At 59.6% G+C, this 17,802-nt stretch overlaps 1 protein-coding gene across 1 annotated transcript in view; it reads right to left on the bottom strand.

Annotated features, from left to right (window-relative positions):
- The window catches only part of TNFRSF1B (TNF receptor superfamily member 1B), a 29,217-nt gene extending 12,155 nt beyond the window's left edge, over nucleotides 1-17,062 (bottom strand). Inside the window, exon 1 of the mRNA XM_028161055.2 lies at nucleotides 16,904-17,062. Within this exon, the coding sequence (XP_028016856.2) occupies nucleotides 16,904-16,981 (78 nt within the window). The 5' untranslated portion in view covers nucleotides 16,982-17,062. The remainder of the gene's footprint in view (nucleotides 1-16,903) is intronic.
- Nucleotides 17,063-17,802: the final 740 nt, after the last annotated feature.

Here is a 17,802-nt window from a genome sequence, read left to right as displayed (position 1 = left end):
CTGAAATGGAGTACCTACTTCTCCTCCCCTCTTGCATGGGTGCGTGCGCACACACACCACACACACGCATGACTGCAGTACACAGGGCAGGAGTGACGGCCTCACGGCCTCTGGACCCTCAGCTGCCAGCGTGCAGCCCCCGGCAGAGCTGGTGCTCAGCAGATGAGCGTTTGTTGGCGACAGAAACAACAGCGACCATTTCCCGAGCACTGACAGGTTGCCAGGGGTCGGTCTACATGCGGCAGGGGCTCGAGGCAGACCCCCTAGAGCGCCCACCCCCAGCTGCCAGGGTGCTGCCTAAGAGTGGCCTGGCCTCCGGGGGGACGGCTGCTGTGGGGGAGTTCACGCTCCGCTCCCTCGGCCATCCTGCTGCAGCTGGCCCTCGGCTGGCCTCTGCATTGGGAACGGAAACCCAGCTCCCTCCCTGCTCGGCCTGACGGGCAGTCCCACACCCGTCCTGGCTCCTGGACACCCCCCCCCCCCCCCCGGGGCCGGGGTTTCCAGCTGCCCCGCAATCTGTGCTCCTGCCTGAGCTGTCGCCTCCGCCTGGAACAGCCTCTTGCTTCCCCTGACACATCCCCACTGTCCCTTCTGACAGCAGCCTCTGCCTCAAGGCTTCCCTGCCCACACCCCACCCTGAAGAATCACTAGCACGCCGAGTCCTGACCTTCCTCCCTCAGGGTCCTGGCACACAGGCCTGTACCCACTCAACGGACGCCCTCTGAGGCTGCAGGCTGGGGTGACGCTAACGCCCAGAGCCTGGCGCGTCGTAGGTGCCCAGGGCTCACTAATCCACGCAGCCGGTGTCACTACGATGCCATTTCCCAGAGGGATCCGACCCTGCACCAGGACATGGAGCCCCGACATGGGAGCACCCAGCACGCTGCCAGCTGAAGCCCTTTCCCCGCTCAGCCCAGGCCCAGGCCCTCACCCAGGTAGTCAGCGCTGGTGAGGGCGGGAGAGGCGCAGGCGCTGGCAAGGGACCTGGGAACCATTCAGCACAACACGGCGTCTAAAAGTTAACTCCCATTCCCGTCTGGACTGTAAGCTTCTGTACCATGGCTGCACATGCGTGCACACGCATGCACGCACGCGCGCACACACACACTCCATCCCCATCCTTCCCTCCGCCTGGCCCTGGAGCAGGCTGCCAGGCACCTGAATGAGGAGAAAGCAAGGCCCCATATCAGGCTCCACATGCTGGGGTGGGGCTCAGTGTCTAAAGCCCCTGGCCTGATGCCGACTCCCACCCAACAAAGAGGGCATAAGAAGCTCAAGGGTGGACCCAGGAAGCTGTCAAAAGAGAAAAAGAAAACCTCCCAGGTGATTCTGACGCTCCACTGCCCAACACACCTGGTTAGCTGACACCTGCAGAGGCAGCAAGACGACCTGGGGGAGGGGCACACGGAGGAGATCCGGGGATCAAAGACGGGGAGCCCCCCCCCCCCACCAGAGAGTATACCTCTGCAGCTCCCTCTGCACTGAAGCAGAGGGCCTGACTGTCCCCCATGGCCCCCCAACATGGCCTTCCCTGCTGGCTGCTGCTGTGCGGAGCTTCCCCGGGGAAGCGGCTGTGCCCCCCCCTCAGAGCATGCCCTAGGCGGGCAGGGGCCATGCAAGGTGGCCCCAAGGATCTCATGGACCCTGCATCCCCACGAGCACCCAGGCAGTAACTAGGGGAGCCCCTCATTCCTGTGCGGCCAGAGAACCACAGGACCAAAGGGGCTCCAGGCTTGAAGCCCAGGGGAGCCTGGAGGAGGATTTCCGGTCAGGCCCAGAGAGCCTGATGGGAAAGGGCCTGCCTTGGTCAAGTTTGGGCTCTCTCTCCACCCACAGGCCAAGGGTTCCTGGGCAAGGCAGGCAGCTGGACCCCTACGGCCCCAGCCACTGCCCGGCAGCCTCCCATCAGGGTCCAGTCCTGTTAGAATCCTGCTCTGACTGCCCTTCCCCACACTTCCGCTGCTCCGTGTGAAGCGGGTGGGTCCTCTCTTGAGCAATTTCTAAGCCTGTTTATCCTCTGGGACAGAAAAGAAAAAAAAAAAAACACACACAAAAAAAACCACAGCCCTGTCATGACTAAACAATGAGGAACAGAAAGCCCCTGGCCGAGCAGGACAAAAGGTCACTCCCTGCACTGCAGGCCCCAGAGCAGAGGCGACACAGCCTCTGAGCCAGGTCACCGCAGGGGCCACACGGGCGGGGGTCCCTGGAGGTCCCCAGAACGCGGCGAGCAGCCTCTGGGAAACGTGGGGCTACGGAAGCTTCCAGTTTCTTTGGCTGGTGTTGGGGAGGCTCAGAGCCATGCACCACCCACCCACAGGGGAGTGCTGACTGACATTTTAAAATGAGGAACTAAGTGGATAGTAGTTGACTCGCTCAGCATGTTTAGCAGATCCAAGCTTTCAAAATACAGGGCCCAGGAGGAAGCTTGGAAATTATTGATGAGTGTTAGGCCCAGTGAGGGTGGGGGATTGGAGAAGAGAGATGATGATAGATAGATAGATGATAGATAGATAGATAGATAGATAGATAGATAGATAGATGACAGATAGGTAGATAATAGATACATACAGAAATACACAGATAGATTGGTTGACAGGGAATGACAGATGAAAGGATGACAGATGAAAGGAGGGTAGGAAGGAAGGAGGAAAAGAAGGACGAAAGGAAGGACCATCTAACACCCAATTTGTGAGATAGGTCTGATTGTGCCCATTTCCCAGATGAGGAAATGGAGATAGAAAGAAGCAAAGCCACCTCCTGCTCTCCCAAAGGCTCGGGGCCATTCCAGGGTTGGTGGCAGGCTGATGGACGACGTGCACAATGAGGCCATCAGGGCCCACCTCTCACCCACCAAAGGCCTTAGAGCTGCCTCACATCAGGGTCTGTGGCCCCGTTTCCTCTCTTTAACACTGGCCTCTGTCCTCCTGGGGCGGGAGTCACCTGCACTGAGGGGTGGCCCTTCAGGGAGGAAGGAAAACAATGGGCTATTTCTTAAGCACCTCCCAATGTGCCAGGTAAGGTTGCAGGCACTACACAGAATCCCACTTCCGCCCCCAAAAGTCGGTGGGCGTGTGCCGATTTCACAGCTCAGGGAGGCCGAGGCCAGATCACTTGTCTGAGTTCATCCAGGAAGGAGGTGGAGGAGGAGGAGGAGGAGGAGGCGGTGGGAATGGGATGTGACTCTCGCCCCGGTCCCACTGGAGAAATCTTTGGTCCCCTCCTCAGGACAGCTGAAGGAAGCAGCTGTGGGATCCACCCTCCGCCTTCGTCCCTGAGTCACTGCAGTGGCACCAGCCCCCGCCGTCTACTTCTGTGACAAGCAGACACTGGGGCGCTGGCTCCTGAGAGGGCCTGAGAGGGCCTATCTTCGGCTGGCAGCCCCGCAGCAGGAGCGGGGCACAGGTGCAAAGCTAGGAGTCTGATCCACAGCTGTGCCAAGTGCTAGAAAGATGTCCAGGAGCCAGGAAGGGGGCGGAGGCCCAGAAGTGGGGGCGGGATTGAGGTGCAGCACTCAGGAACCTTAAAGACATTTCAGCAACTTTCCATTTAATAGTGGAGAAAGTCAGGGGCAAAGGTGGAAACATTCATTCATTCATTCATTCATTCATATGTACTGAGCACCTGTTATTCTAGGTGCTGGGCAGACAGCATCGAACACGTCCACGTCCCTGCCCTGGGGAGCTGGGCTCTAGTGGGGAGACTGAGACGCACACAGTAGAAATATGTGAGGAGGCAGTGGGAGCCAGGAGAAAGGAAAACAAGATGGGGCCAGGAGCAACGGGGAGAAGGTGAGGGTGTGCTCGGTGCAGCCAGGAAGCCAGGGCAGCGGGGCCAGAGCAGGCGGGGTCGAGGGCGAGGGCGAGGGTGAGTGCGCTGAGAGACGAACACAGAGGCATGCAGCACCTCCTCCTGGAAGCTGGCTCCACGAAGGCACCGTGCGGCGTCACTTACGTGCCTCCCTGTCTCTCCGAGTCCTCATCCCAGCACTGGGACATGGGTCTTACCATTGTTTCCAAGTCACATGAGAAAACTGAGCCTCGAAGAGGCTCCTCACCTCTGGCCTAATTTCTTCCCCAGCATCAAGCTGACACACCTGTGTGTCCCCCACCGCAGAAGACTGGATTTCAACCCCCAGGCCCACCCCAAAGACCTCCCCTCCCCTCCGCAGACACCCCCTCTACTGTGGGCACCAACTGCCTCAGTGTTCTCCTCTGTAAAATGGCAGCAGGAGCCTGGCTGGTGCTCTAAGCCCTCTCCAGCTTCCGCTTCTTAAAGATGGGTGTCAACAAGCTCAACCCCTCCCGAGACCACAGGCATGCTGGGTGGGAGGGTGGCCCACCCACAGGAGGTGGAAAAACTGAATGAGCTGGGAGGTGGGGGCTGGGGTAGGAGGCCGGGCTGAAAGTGGGTGTGGAGTGTGGCTTCCATGCCCCAGCCTCTGCCCCTCCTCCCCTCTCCCAGGGCGAGGGCACCCTGAGCAGGTGGCCTGGGAGGAGAGAGCAGCGAAGGCTGCCCTCCCAGGTACACTAACACCTGGCATCGCAGGAGCAGCACTCGACTTGCTCCCTGAGCCTCAACCCATGAAACGGTGCCAGACGCTCTGCCCTGCCTCCTCCTGGGGTCGCTGCAGCAGCAAAGGCAGGGGGTCCATCACCTTCTCCCAGACTCTCGGGGAATCCACGGGGGAGCTGGAGGGTGGGCAAAGGCCCTGAGCTGTACCCTGGGTCAGACGGAATATCAGAGCGGGGCTCCTTCTGCCTGGTGTCAGCTGAGAAGGGCTGGGCGAGGACAAGACCCGGGCAAGCTGCGCAGTTCTCGCGAGGTGCGAGATGGCCCGGGGGAGCCTTGCAGAGGAAGGGACAGTGTAGAGAAGTTAACCTGTGACCCTCAGAGTTCCGGGGTCACCCCAGGCTGGCCCCAGGCTAGTTCTTGCAGAAGCCTAACGTCAGGAGGCTATTCCAGCCAGCCCCTGACAGTGGGGTGGGGGACAGTCCCACAGGCCAGAGGTGCGTTTCCTAGGGTACGGGCCTCAGGTTGTCTCAAAGGGACTTTATCAAGAGGAACTCCTGGAGGAGTAATGGGACCCCAAAATAATGAGTCTGGGTGAGCGCCTGGGGTCCATTAAATGGCCAAAGGACACAGTGTCCAGGATCAGGGACAGCAATGTCACTGAGAGTCCCTGAAGGAAAGTGAGCCTCAGAGGCCGAGCTGCAGGTCAGACAAGGACCTACCTGGTGAGCCGGGCAAGACTTTTCCTGCCCGCTGCTCCCCCCCTTCCCGAACTCCCCCCACTCTCACCCCAGAGGATCAGAAGCCAGCTGCTGGGCCTGGGCAAGACTAGTTCAAGGTGGGCCCTGCACCAGGCCCTTAGCCAGGGAGGGGCAGAGCGGGCGGCACGCAGGCCTCTGGTCCCAGCGTCCGCATCCGCTCTCGCTGGGCAATTGGGCAACCCTGCACCAGCTCACCGACTTCCTCTCTGACCAAGACCCTGCGTGTACCCCACGGTGGGGGCTCTCAGTCCCTTCCCCTATTTATAAATAGACGGAGAGAGAGATGAAGACAGAGGACAGGCCTGGGGAAGGAGGAAGAGGCCGCCACCAAGACGGTGTCATCTAGAAGCACTAAGCTGCGGGGCCTCTGCTTTTCCTGCCACCGTTACCGCAGCACCTTGGGGTCTTCAGGTTGTTAATTGTCTGGAGCCTCCCCTTAGATGGCAGCACCCTGGGGAAGGGGTCACGCTCCGGGCCTCCCGGGAGCTCCCCGGGCAGGGGTCCAGCTCAGAGAGGACCGGGATGAGGCACAGGAAGGAGCTTCGGGCTTTGGGGGACAGTGCGTCTCTCAGGTTTAGCCTTTTCACTGAGCCGGAAAGACTCGCGGAGACTGTTCAGACCCAGGAGAAGCGCCTACTGTGCGCAGACACGGTGCTGGGCACGCTCACATGCATTCTCTCGTGGTACCCCTCCTCCAACTCCACGAGCTTAGTGAACCCCACTCTAGAGATGTGGAGACGGGTCCCGAGATTCCACACCAACACCACGTCAGAGGCCACATGGCCAGCCAGCGGCGAACAGGAGCGGGTCACAGCTGCACCTGCCTCAGACAATGTTTTCTCTGTGATCGTTTGTTACGGTTGTTAATCCTCACCCGAGGACATTTCCCATTGATTTTTAGGGAGAGTGGAAGGGAGAGGGAAAGACAGAGAGAAACATCGATGTGAGAGAAACACATCGACTGGTTGAGCCCTGCCTAGGGCCCAGGTCAGGGAGGAGCCTGCAACCTGGGATGCTTTGGTCCACAGGCCAACGCTCTATCCGCTGGGCCAAACTAGGACTCTTGGTGATAATTTTACAGACCAAGGCCCAGAGGTGGGGAGTGGCTCCTCCGAGAACCCGCAGTGAGCAGGGTGCGGGCAGGTGCCCACTCTCCCAGGCTAAAGAGTCTCCAGGGCCCCAGAGGCAGACCGTGAAGCTGTGGGAGGGGCACAAGTGTCGGCCCAGGGCCCCAGGGCCCCCCAACAGGTGGCAACTGTCTTCGAGCAATACATAAACCACTTCCTTTGCATGGCAGGTCCCTGGGGCCCCCGGGTGTGGCGAGAAGCAGCAGAGCCGGCTGGGCCTCCATCTTAGGGGGTCTGCGGGAGCCCCGTGGACTGTGAGTGCAGCCACATCGGGCCAGGCTGACACAGAGACTACGCCAGGGCCAGGCTACGGAGGCTCATCTGCCGTCACGGAGAGGAACGGCACCTGCGTCAGGAAGGACAACCACATCACAGGGGGTGGCTCGGGGTGACACATCCCACTGCCACCCTGCCGCCTGTGATGTCCCTTCAGAAGTGAGCTGGGGGCAGACAGGAAGCCCGGGCTGGTATCCGGTTCCAGGGCGTGGTGCCTGCCCCCAAGGAACCCTCAGTCTAGTTGCAGAGAACACCCCAACCCTTTCCATGCCCCCCCTCCCCCCGCCCCACACCAAAGCCTGTCAGTATCGCCTCCTCAGTCTCCCCATGGCTCCCCCCTCCTCCCTCGGCATCTCTTGCCGGCTCAGCCTCCTCACTCTTGGTCCCAGCCTTTCCCAATGGACCTGAAACCACCTTCCTACATCCAAGTCCGGCCCTGATTAAAAACTCCCAGCAGCCCCACTGCCCGCAGGCCAAGCTCAACGTCCTGAATGCCCCGCCCAGCCAGCTTCTCCCTTCGCCCCTCACTCTCCTCCACGCAGGCTCCCTCTGCTCCCCGCTTCGCAGGGCTAACTCTTCAGCTTCTTTCAAAAGTCCCCTCCACCATCGTCTCAAGGAAACCTTCTCTGAACCCCGAGACCACTTTTGGTTGACTATTTCCCTGCGTCTGCCCTGCAGGGCAGGGACCACAACCCCCTCTGCACACGCTAGTGTGACTTCTACGCCAGACACCCAGGTTGTGATCCTAGTTCTGACTTTTGGAGACTTAAAAGTCAGAACTGGGATCGGTTTTGTCATCTATAAAATGGGGACATTTTATTCACCAGCCTCGGTTTTGTCCTCTATAAAATGGGGACAAAAACAGTGCCCACCACAGAGGGCTGTTATGATTCACTGTGTCAACTTATGTAAAGCGCTCGGCCCGGTGCTGGCTGGCAGGACGAGGTGATCGGCGCTCAGAGGGTTTTTATGACTCATCACCACGCCCAGCCCAGGGCACAGCCCATAGCAGGTGCCTACAAGATGTGGAATTGTTGAATAGAAGAGTTTTCATTTCCATCAGTTGAATGAGTTGGGCTCACATGAGAACTGGGCAGGAAATGGGCTATAAAGAGAGGGGGAGGTGTCCCAGTGCGGGGAGACGGACTGGCACCTTTCAGAGGCCACCGTGACCACCGTTACGTCCGGGTGGTAGTTTAAGAACGGAACTCTGCAGCCTGACCACCTTGGGTGGCCTCTGTGCCTCACTACCTCTCCCACACATGGGGACAGTGATGGTCCCTCCCACCCCATCTAGACCCTTGCCTGGCACCCCTGCTCAGAGATAAAGCAGCCCTGATGTCAGTCCTACCCTCAGTTCACTGCACTCTCCCAGCGTCTCCCAGCCTCCGTGGGCCGTGACAGAGGGACACTTTTATCCCCATCTTACCACTGGGGGAACCAAAGCTCAGACAGGCGCCAGAGGTCCACAGGTGCTGTGACGGCAGTCAGACAGGTGCCCAGGGATCCCGCTCCTCTGCCCGGGGGGGGGGGGGTGGGGGTGGTGTGCATCACAGCTGACTCCAAAGATGAGCAGGCTAGCCCTGCCCAGCCATGCGCAGCCAGCAGTGGCCGGGTGACCAAGGCCGGGCTCCCCTAGGGCTGGCCCCAGGAGCTCCAGGAACACGGAGGCTGACACAGGTCAGAACCAGGGCGCCTGGCCTGGGCTGAGGCAGGGCGGAGGCCAGAAGGGCCTCATGTTGCAGGATGGGTGGAGAGGGGCACGTCCTCTACCTCCCGGGTGCCTCTGCTCCCTCCTAGGTCTTTGGTCCAGTCGAAAGGCCGCCTCCTCCCTGAAGCCTTCCATCCTTCCTTCCCATTCTGCTGCTACTCCCTCAGTCCAGAGCTTTTGCCTAAACGATTGCAATCACCTGTCCTTGCCCTTGAGGACAGAGTGATCTTCCTAATATATTCTCTGTTCTGGTCTCTCCCTTGCTCAAAAACTATCAGTGGCTCCCCATGGCCTCAGCTCCTGAAGGAGGTGAGTGTGGGAGCCAAAAGCATGGACTCTGGAGTAAAAATGTGTGACTCCGCATCCAGACGCCCCCCTCCTTACTGGCGGGCAGCATCGGAGGAGTTGTGTCTGTGTGTTTTTTAAATAAAAGAGGTTAATACACCTCCACCTTTTCATCTGTTGAATGGAACTGAGAACAGTGCACACCTCACTGTAGTGAGGATCAATGAGGTAACACATGTAATGTTTAGTTAAGTCTCCAAAGGTCAGAGTTGGTATAATTTTTTAAATATAATTGATATTACTACTTCCACACACTGGCCCCGAGCAGCTTATAGACTCCTGTGCCGTCACTGCCCCTAATTAGCCTTTCGCTCCAAGTAGGACGGTTTAGCTCTTGTCCCCTGCTATTCCTGCCTCTGTCTTTCTCCTGGTACCCACTCAGCCAACCCTGCCCATCCGCAGGGCTCAGCTTTTAGAACGACCCCTGTGTGGTCACTGTGGGAAGAGGGCCTGAAGGGGGACAGGTTGTGGGAGGAGAGTCAAAAAGGTGACAAGAGCCCGGCCAGTGTGGCTCAGTGGTTGAACATCAACCTATGAACCAGGAGGTCATGGTTTGATTCCCAGTCAGGGCATATGCCCCAGTTTCAGGCTTGATCCCCAGTAGGGGGCGTGCAAGAGGCAGCCAATCTGATTCTCTCTCATCATGGATGTTTCTCTCTCTCTCTCTCTCTCTCTCTCTCTCTCTCTCTCTCTCTCTCTCCCTTCCTCTCTGAAATCAATTATATATATGGCTGTGACCAAGGGGCCAGGCCAGGAAGAGAGTGAAGCCATGGGGTATGGAGAGGGGTGGGTGGGAGGACATGGGGGGGATGATGCTATGAGGTGGGGCGGGTTGCGGGGGGCTCAATATTGCTGGGAGGACAGGACAGGAAGGAGCAGGGTTGGGGGCTTGTGGATCCAGAGGACCAGGAGACTGGAGCCGCAGGCGACAGACTCACCAGGAACGAGCTGAACTGGAGCCTCTGTGAGTGGCAGACGGAAGCCAGGCTGTGGGCCAGCAGGAGGAGGGACAGGCAGGGGTGCCCAGGATTCTGGCAGGGGTCCCCCTAAGTAAGGCAAGTGCTAGGAGCCCTTCCCTGGAGACTCACTGTCAAGTCCAGGCCTGGCTTTCTGGGCGGGGTCCTGGGGAGGCCAGAGCTGCACACCACCCCGCCCATAGCCACCAGCGCCCCTCACCACCTGCCCCGGTGAGACATTGGGGACCAGAGGCCTCTAAAGTGAGGAGGATGAGGTCCTTGCTGGTCCGTTTCCAGCTGGGGCAGCTGAGGCTCAGAGATAAAGAAAGTGGCCAAGTCCCCCCGAGCCAGAGGCCGAGCCAGGCTGGGGCCTGGGACCCCAGACCCCCAGCCCTCGGGCATCTCTCCTGCCCGGCATTTGAGAAGGCCGCCCACGATGACCAGGAAGACGCCCTGCCCGCCTGCCCCCAAACCCTTCCCGCTCGTGCACCCGCAGGCCCACTCAATTCCCTGAACCCGTGGCCACATCTGCCACACCCACTGCAGGCCAGGCTCAGACTGAGACAGACGGTGGGCCACTGTCTGGATGGCAAAGCCAAACAAACAAAACCCCCTGGGGATTTCTGCCCCGACCCTGGTCGGACCGGCTCCGAAGCAGGGACAGAGCACGGGGTCGGCAGGTCTCCTGAGGCCCAGCGCTCCTGAGAGGGATTCACACTGCAATTCCCCACGTGCCCACGGTGTCTGCTGCCAAAGGGCAGGGGGCAGCGGGCCTGCCTGGGGCTGGGGAAGCGGCTCTGCGACCTCCCCCTCCCCCCTGCCACTTGGAGCTGCTAATGGGCCTTCTTGTTTCAGCAATGGAGCAATAGTCTAGTGACCACACAGGTGACACCTGCGATGGAGCCAGCTCGTCCCCTTCTCCTCTGCAGAGAGGCAGAGCCGTGTGGGTTACAGGCAACAGGAAACAGGGCAGGGACGAGAGGGGAGAAGGATGTTGGGGCCTCCTGAACAACTGCCCCCTTCTGTACACCGCCCCCCCCCCCCCCCCCGCAGCATCGCTCAACCTCAGGGCAGAGGGAAAGCTAGTCTGCCAGACCCGTCGGTACACAGACACTTCCTCCTCCTGGGCACGCACCCCCAAACCACAGTGACGTCACCACCGCCTGTGACCTCAGCACGCACCTCGTGGAAAATGACTGCGGGCCCAGAGAGGTGAGCCCTGAGCTGCAGAGTCCCAGCCCCGCAGTCCACAGCGTGGCAGAAGGGGACAAATGCCCGGAGCCCGGGTGCTGAGGGAGGCCTGCAGGACTCAGGCGGGGGAGGGAGGCCGGTGTGCCCATCGCCAGTGACAAAGCGCCTCTTTGAGGAAACCGGCCCCCCACTACTCAAGGCTTCCCTGAACCTGTGGGCTCTACACAGCAGGCCCGAACTCATTCCAGCCCAAGCCCTGGGACTTCGGGCAGTGGGGAGAGTGGCTGGGGAGCACTGATAGGAAGGTGAGGTGTGCGGGGCTCTCCTTCCCGGAAAAACTTCAGGCCCCTCACCCCAGTCTGTGGCCTGTCAAGCACATGCGAAGCTGACAGTTCCCCAACATTCCAGCAGCGTGCTCGGCTCAGTGCTGTGGGGTTTTATAGACAGGGGTGCTTAAGGTCACCAGCAAGCCCGTGACAGCGCTCGAGGGGACGCTGGCCTCCTGACACCCAGGCCAGGGCTCCTCCTGTGGAGCCCTGCCGCCTTGGAAGTCACTTGAAGGCTGGGGGGTGGACAGCATGACCCACAGTGCCTCCCGGATTACACATAAACAGAACCTTTAGGCTCTAGGAGGTCAGAGATGGAAGAGACGGGTTCTGTTTTTTAAATCCTCACCCGAGGACATTTTCCCATTGATTTTTAGAGAGAGTGGAAGAGAGAGGGAAAAACAGAGAGAAACACTGATGGGAGATAAGCCCATCAATTCGTTGCCTCCGGCATGAGCCCCAACCAGGGTCCAGGCCGGAAAGGAGCCTGCAACCAAGGTACATGCCCTTGACTGGAATTGAACCCAGGACCCTTCAGTCCGCAGGCTGACACTCTATCCACTGAGCCAACCCGGCCAGGGCGAGACGGAAGAGACTATTTAGAGACAGCAGCCTGGAGTCAGCCATGCCCACCCTGCAGGTGGGAAAGCGGAGGCCTCCTGCAGCCCCTTCACACAGGGGTCACCCTGCTCCTCCTCAAATCACACCCAGGACCTGTCACTCACTGGAAGGAGTGGGGAAGGGCGGGATCGTGATTTCCTGACCCGACAGCCTTTGCCACATTCCCCGGGGCCTACAAGCAGGCCGCTGGGCAGGGGTGTAAGAGGCCCAGCAAGGGGGCATCTGGGAAGGAAGCACAGCCAGGCAGGAGCGAGACTGACCTCAGGGCTGCTGGGCAGGAGCTCTGGGCAACAGGAGGTCTGCCACCCACACCTCATGGCTCTGTGGCTCAGACGGAGAGCCGGATCCCACCGCGGCCCCGCTCAGCCTGGCACTGCCCCACGGCCAGAGGCAGGTCAGACCTGCAAAGCCACCAGTGCTCAAAGAGCTGCCCACAGGCTTTGCCACCCATAAAGCACTTTTAATCCTGACCACCAGCCAGTGAGGTGGGGATCATTCCCATTTTACTGATGGGAACACAGAGGCTCCCAGACATGCCAAGGACACCCAGACTGTAAACAGCCAAGTGAGGATTTGTGCTGAGGTGTGTCTGATTCTGAGGTCGGCCCTTTCCCTAAGTCATCAATACTGCTTCCCCGTGGCCGGCAGAGTGGCAAGGACCGGGAGCCACAGCATCTCCACTATCTCCCTATCCTAAGCACCCCGCTCCCTATCCTGAGCCCCAGCTTCCCTCCCTGCCAGCTTCTGGACAGGTCACGTTCCTACTAGGACCCCGAGTCACAGCCAGTGAGTGGCCCCACTGTGAGCCAGGGTGGGAATGAGGGGTGAGCCCTTTAAGGAGAGCACCCCTAGCCTCTGCAGACTCAATAGAGCAGAGAGACGAGCCCAGAAAAAACCGTCCAGAGAGAGGGAGACCAACTGGAAGCCAGTCCTGTCACCACTGGCATTTCAAACGCTTCTGTCTCATCCACAAAACGGGGTCACTATACAGGTCAGGTGAACATTTCGGGGCATTTATTCAACACTTTCTGCGGACCTACTACACACCAGGCACTGCTCTAGGCCAGGGCTTCCCCAGGGGACATCTAGCAATATCTGGAGCCATTTCGAATGATCAAAATGGAAGGGGCAGTGCTACTGGCGCCCGGTGGGCAGAGGCCAGGAATGCTGCGGAATATCCTTTGACGTGCAGGACAGCCCAGGCAACAGCCACCCACACGTCCAGAGTGCTGGGATGAGAAACCCGCTCTATAGCAGTGGGCACGTCCCTGCCCTCGCCGTGCGAGCATTCTACTTGGAAGACCCAAATAAAAGTGAAAAAACAGGAGAGGTCATGAGTGTTATTCAGGAAGACAAAGCAGGGCAGCGAGTGAGAGTACCCGATGGGAGCTTTTACAGGCAGGATGGTCGGAGAAGGCCTCTCCGAGGATTCCTTCGTTGGAGCAGAGGAAGTGAGGGAAGGACACCAGGAGATATCAGCAGGAGGAACAGTCAAGGCGAAGGGAACAGCAAGTGCAAAGGCCCGGAGGCAGGCATGGGTGGGGCCTGTTTGAGGAACAGAAAAAAGCCAGCGAGGCACAAAACGGAGAACTCAGTTGATGTGCTGAGTTGAACGTAACACACGCGCGCACACAGCACAGTGGGCATCGAACTCCTCCCCCCCTCCCTCCTACCCCACAACCTTCCCGGCTACTCGCCCACAAAACATTGGATGGTCAGGGCCATAACATGTCTCCAGCCCTGTGAGGGACAGGATGAGGGAGGGCCACCAGAACGCTGGCAGGTTCTCAGCCTTATCTGCTCCAGGTGGCCCTGAGAGGAAGACACGGTGGGCAGGACTTTCCACGTCCATGGGAAAGCAGAGGCTCATACCTTGGCCTGGGTGCCAAGGGCAGTGAGGGGCAGAGCCTAGGTCAGTGACCACTGACAGCGTGGCTCCTGGAAGGCTGCAGCTGGGTCGTGGTCATCTTGGTCCCTAGAGCCCAGCACTGGGCTGAGCTTGGAGTAGGTGTCTGTGACTGTTGGGGGGATGAATGGATGAATGGCACAGCCTCAAGGTGCCAGGCCACCTGGCCACTGCCCTCTGAAGCAATGATGCCTGGGCCACATCCTCACGCAGCACACAGGTGCCCTTCGAGGCTGTCAGGGAGGGGGCAAAGGGACATCCTGGGACAGCACACACCTGGATCACCCATCGCCACGCCAACGGGCAACACTCCCAGGCCAGCCTGGAAGCCCCAACCTCTTTCGTAACCTGAGCTGGGTATTGAGGAGGCCAACAGCAGCCCCCCCACCCCGAGATGTCCAGGGGTAGGTAGGTCAGACCCAGCAGGTAGAGATCCCCTCAGCTCCTCCCCAACAATAACAAAAAGCAGGATGGCTGGGGCCCTGCCCACCCCCATTACAGGGCACCAAGCACTCACCTATCCTCCCAACTTCACTGGCATTTATTTGTCCAATGAATGAAGGAATGTCCAATCCATTCCATCCCAGCCAACAAATACAGCTTTTAAAGGAGGCAGACGCCCTGATTACACAGTGCGTCTGCTGTCCCTGCAGCCAGCTCAGGTCGCCTTGGGCTCTTTCTGTGACTCAGTCTAGTTACAGCCAACATCACACAGGATCCACTGTGGGCGAGGGACCCGGCTGAGCGCAGGAACAGGGATACGGGCACGGGGAGGCTCTAGTGCAAAGAGCTCTGGAATCGGGCAGACCTGCATTCATATCCCTGCCATCCCCCCCGCCCCCAGCTCTGCAACCCTGGGAAACGCCACCACCTCTCGGGCCGGTTTCTACATCTCTAAATGGGAACAGCAGCATCCACCTTTTAGGAGTTGCTGTAAGGAAAATTCCAGGGGGATTCTGTGGTAAAAAACAGCCTCTCAGGAGATATTCAAGAAACTGGAGCGATGGTGCTGGTGATAATGAGGAGGAGGAGGGCCCCTCAGTCCCTGCCCTCTACCTATAGAAGCGGATAAAAACTCGATTAAAAACGTGGCTCAGTGGTTGAGCCACCACCTATGAACCAGGAGGTCACGGTTCGATGCCCGGCCAGGCCATATTTCTGGGTTGTGGGCCTTTAGGAGGCAGCCGATCAATGATTCTCTCTCATCATTGGTGTTTCTATCTCTCTCCTTCTCCTTTCCTCTCTGAAATCAATAAAAATAAAAATAAAAATTTTTTAAAGCAGAATGTAGCCTGTCCTCGAGAGGGACAAGGGCTCTGAGAGTAAAAGGGAAAAGGATCAGATCCAGCTGGAAGAATGAAGAATTCAGGGGGCGGCATTTGCAAAGGCCCTGAGGACAGGGCAAGGGGTGCACTATGAACAGCATGGGGTACACGTGTTTCACGGGGTGTCAAGTACAGATGCAGAGAGGGGTCAGCAAGAACCTGGATACCTCTGCCCTGGGACACGGGGGTTTGGGGGGGGGGAGGTTCTGCTTCGGCCACTGGGGGCCACAAGAGGCTTCTTAGGCGGGGAGAGAGATGCTCCAACTAGAGGAGGGGAGGGTCCGTGGGAGGGGGCGCAGGGCCAAGAGATCAGCTCCGAGGCTGTGGAGACGGTACCAGGAGGAGGGAACCTGAGATGACCCGGGGCCGGTCAGGAGGGGAGGGAAGGGAGAGATGCAAGGGAAACCCCTCAACTCCATCCAGGACTCGGGCCTGGTGTCCTGTAGGCCACAGAGACCTGTGCCTCCACCCCAGGGCTCACGTGCACTCCACCCCACGGTGACACCGCTCGAGCCACTGCGGTCAGGCTGAGGACCACAGCCGTCAGCACCCACGCTCAGCTCTCAGAGCTGGGACTCTCCACCCAGGACCACCTCTGTTTCCAGGACAACCTCTGGGGCAGTCCCCCACAATGCTCCGTGTGAGAGTCGATTCTGGTCGGACAGCCCCTCCTCCTCTGCCTTCAAGAACTGGACTCTGAAATTTCAGCCTTAGCCGGTGAGTCACCACACGGCCACATGAGCCAATGCCACCTCCCCCACCTTCCTTCCTGGTCAAGATGTCCAAGATGGCTCAGTACAAACCACAGGTCCATCAGGGAAGGACCAAGAGGGGGGAGGAAGGCCCACCCCCTCCCCAGCCATGGGGGGGAGGAGGAGATGACCCTTTGGAGGAAGACTGCCTCCCACGCCCTTCCATGCAATACAAGGAGCTCTCTGAGCCTCAGTTTCCCTTCTCTGTAAAATGGGGTCCCTCTATTGCACCAGAGCATGGAGGCAGCCTCAAAAGCAGAGGACAAGCCATTCCACTACCTTGCTGGTTGGTGGGTGCAGCTAGAATAACAGCTCTGGGCTTTCTGCTCTCTCCATTTTCCTGGAGCCCCTGGAGACCCCGTCCGCCTTGAAAACACCCACAAGTCCTCCCTCCCCTCCTTGGTCCCCAGAGCGCAAGCACAGGACAGGCCCCGAGGGGAGGTGGGCCCAGGGGAAACTGAGGACACTATCTCCTCCTCATTACCCGCAGCCCCCAGAGAAGAGACTCTCAAGTGGCCGCTGGACACACCAGGTGGCTCCTGGGAAGGGGTCTGGGCATGGAAATCAGCCCACGGTCCGACTGTGCCCTTATTAGGCGCCTACTGTACACCTGGCCCTATCCTTGCAGACACGCGGCCCTTGTATTTCTAAGAAAGAGGAAAGCCATAACCCAGAGGAGGGGGAAGTCATCTGAGGAGGGTGCCCCGCATCGCAGGAGGAGCAGCACCCCAGAACAGACCACCTCCTTCCCCCACGGGAAGGAAAGCTTGGTCTCGGCAGTCACGGGGTAACGAAGTTGGGATCTCCAGACGCCCTGGCCGGTACTGGCGGAGGGACCTGACTGCGCCCCCGACCCCGGGGGCCAGAGTTCGGTGCCCCCCACACTCCCTCCTCGGTGCCAAACCGAGGTCGTCAGCGGGTCCCCAGCGGCGCGCAGTGTCTGACCCGGTGGGGCGCGCGGCTTCCCGGTCGCCCCGAGCCCCGCACCCCAGTCCCGGCGCCCCGGGAGCTCGTGGCCGGCGCTTCCCGGGGTGGCGCCAGCCCAGGTGGGCGTGAGGGGCAGGCGCACTCCGTGGCCCGCGCGAGGCACCCACCTTGGCGGGCACGGCGTGGCCCGCGGCCCAGAGCTGCAGTCCGAAGGCCAGCACGGCCCAGAGGGCGGCGGGAGCCATGGGACGCGTGGCGGCGGCCGAGCGGCGGGGTCCGGCCGGTGGCCCAGGCTCCCTCGCGGCTTCCTCCGCTCCGCTCCGCTCCGCTGCGCTGCCGCGCCTCCCACTGAAAGCGAAAGACCACGCGCCCGGCTAGAGGCGTGGGGGCGGGGCTAGAGGGACGGGGGCGGGGCTATGGAAAGCAGGGGGCGGGGCGCTTCCCTCCGCTGCTCCTCCTCCTTCCTCCCACGCCCCCCGCCCCCGCCCCGGCCTGCTGCCCGGCAGGCATCCCCACCGGGACCCTCACTCTCGCAGAGCCGAACCTGGCCCTCTCTGCCAACTCAGCCAGCCCTGTGGGACCGCTCAACCTCACTCTAATGGCCCCTCCCCGGACACCCCCTCTCAGTGTGGGGGCAGGAGACCCACATTGGGGACAAGATCCCACCAGGTTTGTAGTTGCCCTGGGGCTGTGCCTCTCGCTTAACCTGCCCTATGACCACCTACCCTTCCCTCCCCCACAAGCCCCCCACTCCTGTTGTGTGGTCCTAATTTGGAGAAAAAAAAATTCCAAATTAATAATTTGGGGGACCACTGCTGTTCTCAATCATTCACTCACTGGGACTCAGGGACCAGGCCACCTGGGTCTGAATCTCTGCATTGACTTCACAGAGTTATTATGATGATGAAAAGATACATAGCACACAATATAGCATGGGCTCTATATGTATCTATACTTGCAAAGTATATATGTAACTTTATACGCTCTGTACACCTATTTAGCTGTTATTGCTATTATTCATTTGTTCTTCTATCCTTAAATATTCTTCCCAGTGAGCCAGACCCTG

This window comes from Eptesicus fuscus, chromosome 9 (genome assembly GCF_027574615.1).
Source record: "Eptesicus fuscus isolate TK198812 chromosome 9, DD_ASM_mEF_20220401, whole genome shotgun sequence".
Classification (NCBI taxonomy): domain Eukaryota; kingdom Metazoa; phylum Chordata; class Mammalia; order Chiroptera; family Vespertilionidae; genus Eptesicus; species Eptesicus fuscus.
The sequence above is the reverse complement of the archived record's forward strand: the minus strand, read 5'-3'. Positions and strand labels throughout refer to the sequence as shown.